Genomic DNA, 9236 nt, shown 5'->3' with positions numbered 1-9236 from the left:
GTGTCCCTGCCCCTAACTATTCCATCGCTGAGAGCGTCAATCTGGCCGTCCCGCATGTCGCATCGAGTTCAGTCACTCTTTCCATAAACCACCACTTTTGAGATTTCTGTCACCTGCTATACATACATCCTGCTTTTAACGATGTTGCTTTCTGCGGCACTGAGCCTTTTCTTGGCTGCACTTGGCTTCGCAAGTCCATGCAAACCTCGCTCTTCTGTCTTCGGTGAGCTCCGTGCTACGATGCGAATATCCTCCATCTCTGACGCAAACACTCACTCATTTTAGTCCCTGGCCCTTCTACTTTTGTGTCCCAGTCTATGACCATATCGTTCTCCGCGCCATCTTCCGCAGTCTCGGCAAAGACGACGCCTGGAACAGAAACTTCATCGAGTGGCAAAGAAGGCACGACGACTAGCACTGAAGCCAATAGTGGAGCCGACACCACGAATACAACCAACCAGACTGCAACGGCTACTACAACAGATGACAAGACTACCGAGACGACGGCCGTGGTTTTTGAGACTTCTACTGATACCACCACGGATGGAATCACTACCAGCACTACTTTCAGCGGCACCGGAGGTGTTACGGCTAGTGGAACAACAACTGCCACTGCAACTGATGGGCCAGCTACCCTCATTATAACCACCATCGCTGCCCCTACCGCCAGTAGCAGAACGACCATTACAACGGCTGAGACGACCAGTAACGCTGAAATAGCGACAGCCGGCGAGAGTTCCATGACGACTGCTTGTGATCCACACAGAGTTCCTACTGGAACCCTACCCCAACCAACAGTATTGTGGGACAACATCGATGACGATTCTCAAGCCATTACTTTGCCTTTCCCGGTTGGAATATATGGTTCTTATGAAAAGACTGTTTACGTCGGCTCGAACGGCTATGTGTCGCTATACGGAGCGTCCTCCAGTTATACCAATGATATACTACCTTCTACTTCGATTCCATCGGTGGCTATTGTAGCCTATTGGACTGACCTGGTAGCTATATCCGGAACTGGCGAGCAGATCGCGTATGATGTCTACGAAACCTCGAGGGGACGGACGTTCACTGTTGAATATATAACAACGCGGTATCATGATACCTCGCGATATTATCACTTCACAGTCAGTCTCTATGAGAATCATCCGGGTCTAGTTACTTTTATCTACTATCAGACTACCGCCATGGGTGGAGATGGAACCATCGGTGTCCAGCATCGCGAATCGTTCTCGCTGTATTCCTACGATACCCCATCGATCCCTGATCGGTCGTATATCGAGATCGACACTAGCAACGGAATTGCTGTCACGAAGCATGGTCAATTGATCGATCCTCAGTGTTAAGCAGGAATTGGTGAGCTTCGAAAGTGTCCTCTTGGCTGGGACCGGCCACGTTGTTGCGGGTCAGGCTTCACCGGATTGGCAACTATTATAATTCTAGAATTGTGTTAATATATCTTTACAATCTTTGCGATATTGGTAGTGAACACGTCGCTTTACTATAGAGGACAACGATCTAGTTTCTTACAACGGCATGCTCCAAACCTTCAAACTGGGATATTAGACTCCTCACCACTCCGTGCAGCCGCCTTTGCTATAGCTACGGGAGGGGCTGACCACACCAACCCTCCATCCATCTTTAAACAGCAACCAATTATGTCATCGAATCTGCCATTCAACTCGCATGCGAGCGCGTGGAAGAGTGTAATGCCAAGCCGATGGTGTTCTTTACCTTTGTGCCCTTGCCGCCGAAGCCTCTTTTGAACCATCAACCTTATCAGAGACTCTTGGAAATGAACAGGAGTTGGATATTGAACGTCCGTTGATGTCGTGGGCATATGTCTCTGATTAGGCAAGTCATCTTAGGGCCAATACGTTGACAATCGACGACTGCCTAGGCAAGACGTGATCCTGACTTTGCCTCTTGGGAAGAAAGCAAGGGGGCAAGAGAAGGTGGAATGAACAAATTACTGTTCATCCTGACACTCCAGAGGAACGCGCTCTTCAGATCAACGCTCAACGTCGACTGAATCAGCAGGCAATAGAGCTACCGACGAGTACAGCCCGATTGTCAATGTCGGTGCCTCGTCGGCTCTGCATGATGTTATCCGAAATGGCTATGGTCTTTGCCACGGCCACAGCAGCCTCAGTCGATATTCGAATGCTATCGTTTCTCTTTTCCACTCAAAGCATACCACCAGTATCGATAAAAGCAACTCCGCCGTTTGGAACATAGCTCGCTTCTGGCATATCGCCAAGGTTACTCTTCTAAGCAGTACGTTCATGCTGGGTGATATTCAGTCGCCTTTATAAATACACCATCCAATAGACTATGTTAACTTTCTCCTGGTTATGGTGCCTCTTGGCATCATTGCTGGCAAGCTAAAGTGGAGTTCAACTTCTGTTTTCACCATCAATTTCCGCGCTATCATCCCTCTCACCGCTGTCCTATCTTTTGCTACCGAACAGATCTAGATGAAGCTCGGTCAAACCCGGTGGACTCCTGAATCCTACTTTTGGAAACGCTGTGGAACTGATTGTATGAAGCTCCTAAGTTTTACCCTGTCTGCAACGGCTAACCATATCTTTAGGTGAGCATTGTTGCTCTCCAGCGAAACGAGATCGAGTTTGCCCAGTGCTTTATACTCGATAGCATTCTTTCTAGCCTTCTTCTTGTTATGGGAATGTGTTTCCTGTCTGGTGGTAGTATACATCGAGGCGAGTCTGGTAGTGGGCGAGAGCAGTGCTTTTCTTCAGCCACTGCTCAGATAACTTGCCCTTTCATGACATTGTCTTCTACTTCCCTCGCCATCCCAGCAGCTGTATGTTGATAGAAACTCACAAAACGACTCGACTAACTTTCATAGCTCTACGCAGTTCTTAACCAGAGTGGTTCCAAGGAGAAGGCCCACAGCATCCTCACTCTCTCTCGTGGCAAAGCAATCATTCTTCTCCTGCTTTCCGTACTATATGTCGTCTTCCAGCTCCGAACACACAGCAACCTCATCGACGCCGAGAACCAGAACGAGGGCGGCGAGGAGTCTGAGTCAAAGGATCCTGAGTCGGAGGAGCCTACTATTGGACCCATTGCCGCTATTACCGTCTTTTATGTCACTACCGTTCTTGTCGCCGTCTGCGCCGATTACCTTGTTGATAGTATTGACGATCTTAACGAGATAACGTTATCCAGAATTAGCCGAGAATTCATTGATCTGATCTTGATTCCTATCGTTGGAAATGCCACAAAGCACGTTACCGCCGTTATTCTTGCGCTCCGTGACAAGATGGACCTCACCATGGATGTTGTCGCTGGCTCTTCGATCCAAATTGCACTCCTGGTTGCTCCCTTCCTCGTCTTTGTTGGCTGGATCATTGGCATTGAGATGACTCTTCACTTTGAGACGTGCAAGTTTGGCATCCCCAACCGTATAATTTAACATTTTCTAACATTACAATTACAGTTCAAACTGCCGCCTTCGCAGTGTCTGTCCTCGTCGCCACATGCACCATTTGGGATGGGAAGTCCAACTATCTCAAGGGTGCTATACTTATAGGTCTTTATGTCATCATCGCCTTGGCTTTTTACGTTACTCCTTCTGATGATATGAAACCAATCAAATGAGGCTCAATGGCAGTATTAGTGTCCTGGTGCTAGTTCAGCCATGTTTCTGAATAAATCTATCTGTTTCACTATGAGCTCCGCTATGAAGAAGTTTGAATTGTAGAGTTCGCAAGCCCGGCGTGTGGGGACTTTCTTCGGGATTAATGGCCTCTCAAGATCGTTCTTCTTGCTTTCAGCTATTAATGAGCCCTATCTTCTTTGAAACGGTACCCAAATGGTTCAAGAGCTTCACCCATAAATAAAGTTCCATGGTTGTTTTTCTACCGATACCCTGAATCAAGCAGAGGAGAATCCCAGTGAAAAAAAAGTTTCATTTCTTACTAGTTAGGGCTGCCTGAAAGGCGGTTAACTAAAATGAACGTGGAGAAGTAGCCGGCTTCTACATACATTAAATATTTGTATCATGTTATGCCACTTTTCAATAATAACAAGGTTCATAATATAACCGAAAGGATATGCCTCTTCCAACGAGCGATATTGCTCAGCTTTCAGGCTCGTGCCTTGATATGTATATGACTTTCGCTTGCCCAACAGAACTCACCACGGCCTGAGTTGATATCAGATCGGTATCAAATTAAAGCGCCCTCTTACTGCTCAAGCTGCTAACTGTCAGATATTACGTGTATTCGGTTCATTGATGTAAAATTGGTGTATTCATGTTATGTTCTGTCAAGAATCTGTTCCCTGAGCGCGTCGCCATTTTGGCGCGTAATCTGAAGCATCCCTGCATGCACGTGATACCCTAGCACCTATTCAACACTAATAAGCTCCACTAGTGGCAGCCATGTAAGATGGTTGGTTGTAAATCCTGGATACTAGACCTAAATAGGGTGGCTTACTCGAGAAGTGATTAGTTTGGCGGCTTCACTTTAGGCATTGCACCATTATGTCCGAAAAGAACCAGCGGGCCATCATTGACAATGGTTATCACAAGACATTTGAAACTAGCGAAATGTCCATTCATCTAATAACAGATTAAGATAGTTCTAAAGGGGAAAGCGCTGCTCAAACTGGATCAGACGTGGATAAATGCATTTATGCATTACCTGTTAGCAAGATCTAAGAACGAAATACCTAACAGCTGACTCCCTATTTCGGCTAGGCTAACTCGCCGTTCCCAAACATCACCCTGTTTATTCCAACAAGCCTGTGAGTTGTGAGTGAGTATGTGCTGTTGCAATGTAGGGTCTGTTTGTGGTGATATGATGGCCGGTTGTCACGGTTGCAGCAACTCTATGTACTTATCGGTAGGGTAATCTCTATATTCATTGGTTGCAACGGTGGCAATTGCAATAGCATAGTATAACACAGCACACAAGCTATCAACTCTCTTGTGCGATAGTTTTTATTCTTGCTGTAGTCATTATTGTCGATTAAACGATGTTTCTGTACATATAAACGGATGTGATGACAAAAGCCTTGTTCATCGTCAGCTCGACAGATATGTTTGGTTATGAAGCTTGTCTCGGTGTCAACGAGTGCGCATATTCTTAAGACTGCGACGCACGCTAGTGTACCTCTGATACCTTTTTACGAGACGATCTGCCCACTGAAATCAAGGTAAGTAAGGCTTGTGAGGCCTTTAAGCTAGAAATTAATAATGCCTAGAAATTGCTATCACTGTAGGGTAGGCCAACATATACGCTAAAGCTTTTGGTGACTACCTGTGGAGACATCAGATAAGATAAGGGAAGCGCGGCGAAAAATAAGTTCTCTCTGTTAATTTAAACTCTCAGCCACAAGTCACAACTCCAAATAACACATCTAGCTCACAACTTGGACATTATACCAAGATGTCTGACCAATTGCTACAGCACAAGGCTGATAAGAGGAAGACCTAACATATCCAAAATAAAACAACAAATGACAACGATGAGCGAATATTGAGAAGAGGGCGTGTATTGTCAAGACTCGCGACTTTCCAAATGAGATACCAGAGAACAATTGACGAGATCTTACAAACAAAACCAGATTATGACAGTATGCCTTGACTACGGCCTACAAGGTTAAGCTTTAGGCCGCAAACACAGGTAATGAATGAGAACACGGCATTGTTCACAGACCTGATTCCAAGGGTATTCACCTAGCGCAGTATTACCCACTCCGCCACAACATGTCAGATATTCAGCCAAGAGACAATGACTTGCCACTCGCAGACCTCCGTTTATCTCGCTCTAAGCAAATAGATATACAAGTAATATAATTGGCGTGTCATAAGGCTGTTTGGGGGTGTATATGTTGGCTAAGGAGGTGAATGATATTTACTGGTCTTGGTATCAGATAAATGTGCTTATTCCTCTTCTTATACTAATAAGTGCATTACATTATCCCTAGCTCTTTTTTCGCGAGTTGGTGTAGGGAGGGCCTAGGTCTATATACTAAAATCAATTCTTATATCTTGAGCTGGAAGTCGGAGAGTCTCAAGTATACGTGGCCTCGGTAACCTTCCTGATCATTGCCTCATCATAAGGATCCTATACATCGACATTATCAACGGCATCTCTGACGCATATCGAGGTCGTACTGACAAGGAAGGAATCAATAACGCGTCAACGTCAATCTGGTAACATCTTGAGTTCTTCCACTCAATACCACTATTCAACATAAGGGCTAACGTTTCCAGGCCTTTTCTCTCAAAAACCATGTCTGCCGCTGTCGTAGAATTCAAAGCTGTGTGCCTGTGACGTCCCAGGTCGTTCTGATATTGCTGGACCACGGCTTAAGGCAGGCTAGTAACACAGTGGCATGATCAGTTGGTTGGCGGTATTGGGCATTTGGAAGGACGGTGGTTAGGTGTAAGTGATATATGTTGAATGTGCCTGAGGCACTTACCTCGTATATCGGCCGGACCTCCAGGAAATAGCCCCATTCCTGGCAGCCTAGCCCTGCCCTGCTCTTATGGAGCATCAAGTCCCAACGTTCACGGGGCCTTATCACGGGTCTAGCTTGCCGCTGACTGATCATTTGAGTCAATGAAAAATAGTCTCTGCCATAGTATAGTCCCAAGATGCTCCACCCGATATGTTATCTCAGAGATAGCTCATTTCAGTCTTAAGGTGTCTAAAGGCAGATAAGTTGGAGTCTATGTACTGAGAATTGACCGCTAAGCGGATGGTGACATAAAACTAATTATGCTTTAGACTTGCATCACTGGCCATGCTTGCAGACCTGGTAAAATCAAGCACCTTAACGCAGCTATGGACCGAGGCCGGGTTTGAGATAAGTAGCCAAGGTTGTCGAGGAAATAAAATCAATCAATGGTATGAATGGTGCTGGATCAACTAATTCAAAGTAGAAACCTATTTATTGCCTGACAGTTTCAAAAGAATCCTCTGAAACAGAGTCGAAGATTGCTCTAAAGCATTTGGCAAACATGACATGAGAGGTCTGCTATCCACATCCTGGGATATTTCTGGTCGAGCACATTGTCTCAGTCTTTTCTTGTCATATAAAATTATCTTCCAGCCTCGAAGAACCGATAGACAATAACGTCATTCTAGTGTTGGGATCAAGCACTTACCTTTCTTCATACCGACTTCTCGGTCTTTAGAATCATCGTAAACTCTACAGAGATGCCGGTTGATGGCCATTTCCAACAAGGTGGTCGCGCAAAACATACCTTTGTTGTTAGGAACTTGAGAAATGACGCTCAACAACGACGTAATACACGATACAGGTCTATCATTGACATCTATGATGAAACTCATGAAATGTATACTATACCAGTGTGTAGGCAATCCTGGGTAAAAGTTGGCAACCCAGATCTCGGTGGGAAGTCTGTATTAAAGTGCCGAATAGCGCTGTGCCGCTTGTGCACAACTAGGCCACCAAAGATTGCAAGCCTCGTTATCTCAGAAATCGTGCTTGGGAATGGGAGAAGCTGGGATGATGATCTCATTACCCTCGCGGGATGCTAACACGTCACAAGCCTCTTCCGGACCTGTAATATTGACGTCGGAGACCCGGATGATGAGGCTGCAGTATATCCCCAACTTGAAATTGACGAGGCACCTGGCTCCAGGTCTGTTCGACCATCGACATGCGGCGATCCGAACTCTCATCTAGGACATTGTTAAAACACTCAATTGAGATGCCTATGGCTTTAACGTCGGTAATCTCGACCGATCGAAGATCAAGGGGAAGTCTCCAGAAGCTTATATTCACTCCTTAGGCGAGGTTTTCGGCAATTGTGGCTATTCCCTGCGAGTCTATTCCAAATCAAGTTTATTCTGGTACGCATCTTCGGGGGCTATTCAGAGCCCTTGGGCAGTGGTTCAGCCGCAATGAAAAACTCAGTATCGCACTTATAGCTGAGCGCTGTCTCCATTTCAATCTCTTGCGTAATGATTGCAGTGACTGATGTAGAAGAATCTGCGTCAATCTCACCATGGCCGTCACATCCTAGAAATGTAATCTACTGCCCTTGCGAAATGTCCTCAATGCTTAGTTTTGAGCTCTTAGCCGAAACGCTGTTGGCATCATAACTAATAATTGCCCAGTTGTGCCACGGATGAAGATACTTGATGGATGAACGGCTTACAGCGGATACTGCAACCATTACTTGTAGATCACAGAATGAATTCGACACGATAGGCCTCGAAACAAGGACAAAAGCGACAAGATCTACGTTTTGGATCGACTTTGGATCATGCTGCAAGAACGCAAAGTCATGTGCTGGGTCACAGTATATGGGACAAGCCTCAACTCTCTGGCCGTCTTTGAGCACCATGACGACAGAAAAAGGTTCTGGGCCAGTTGCGCGCCGAACTGTGCGGGTAACGTTACTTCAGTTAGCATTGTGCTGGTAACAATCGTATCACCGATATAGCTCATCCTTCTTGAGTGTCAACCAGAAGACCACCGAGCCTACATAGGCCTGCGCTTTGTAGTATATGGTCGTCTGCAGGGGGCGTTTTTCCCACAGTCTGCAGTTGTTCCATGCCACTTGCTTTGGTCCTCGAGGAAAGCCGTGCGGTCGTCTGGGCCATTGAGTGATGTTGTTCATGACCGATGGAGCTAGCCGCCATGAGGCTGTGTCGGCAAGGCTGGTGGGATCTCACAAGTGTAGCAGCGTGCAAGCCACGTACACCAGCAGCAACAGCGTTGAGCGTATTTTCAACAGGCGGACCTTCCAGGGGCGTTTATGGCTACTTAAGCACGGGTCTTTATCCTTTTGCATCATGTTTGTTGAATGATTGGGAAAGCTGCTGGGGACGTAAATGAGCGACGGGCTGGAAAGAAACATTCGACAAATGCAAGATGTAAAATGCTCTGGGGCTATAGATAGTATTAACATCGGATTGTTTTGGCCTTTTACGCACGACCTTTGAAGCATTACGATGTTATAAGCAAGTACGCTGTGAAACGCAAAGATGGTTTGGTACCTTTTGCGCAGAGTGTAAACTTGGCAGACAGCAACAAACAGCACATTTGTTTTCTGGCCCCTCTGCAAGGTCGCGATAGTAAGAGGTTGCTTTAATAGTAGAGGGTTCGTTAAAAGCTGCAGGTACTCATTCGGGGGTCCACCGTCAGTACTTTGACCGAAAGAATAGCTTTTATTCATGCAATCAGCCTCTTTCACCATAAGCCCACGAATCATATTCTCATTTGAG

General features: G+C 46.0%; 2 protein-coding genes across 2 annotated transcripts; both read left to right on the top strand.

Moving 5' to 3' along the window:
• Positions 1-317: 317 nt before the first annotated feature.
• On the top strand, positions 318-1346 carry FMAN_14177 (uncharacterized protein; the record flags this gene model as incomplete). The annotated part of the gene is made up of 1 exon (XM_041825584.1): positions 318-1346. One exon carries the CDS (start codon positions 318-320, stop codon positions 1344-1346), a length of 1029 nt encoding a protein of 342 aa, XP_041690950.1.
• Positions 1347-2680: 1334 nt separating this feature from the next.
• Positions 2681-3624, top strand: FMAN_14178 (uncharacterized protein; the record flags this gene model as incomplete). The annotated part of the gene is made up of 3 exons (XM_041825583.1): positions 2681-2824; positions 2870-3407; positions 3464-3624. The coding sequence occupies 3 exons, from the start codon at positions 2681-2683 to the stop codon at positions 3622-3624; spliced, it is 843 nt and encodes a 280-aa protein (XP_041690949.1).
• Positions 3625-9236: the final 5612 nt, after the last annotated feature.

Source organism: Fusarium mangiferae, assembly GCF_900044065.1.
Source record: "Fusarium mangiferae strain MRC7560 genome assembly, contig: FMAN_scaffold022, whole genome shotgun sequence".
NCBI lineage: Eukaryota > Fungi > Ascomycota > Sordariomycetes > Hypocreales > Nectriaceae > Fusarium > Fusarium mangiferae.
This window is presented reverse-complemented; position numbering and strand designations above follow the sequence as displayed.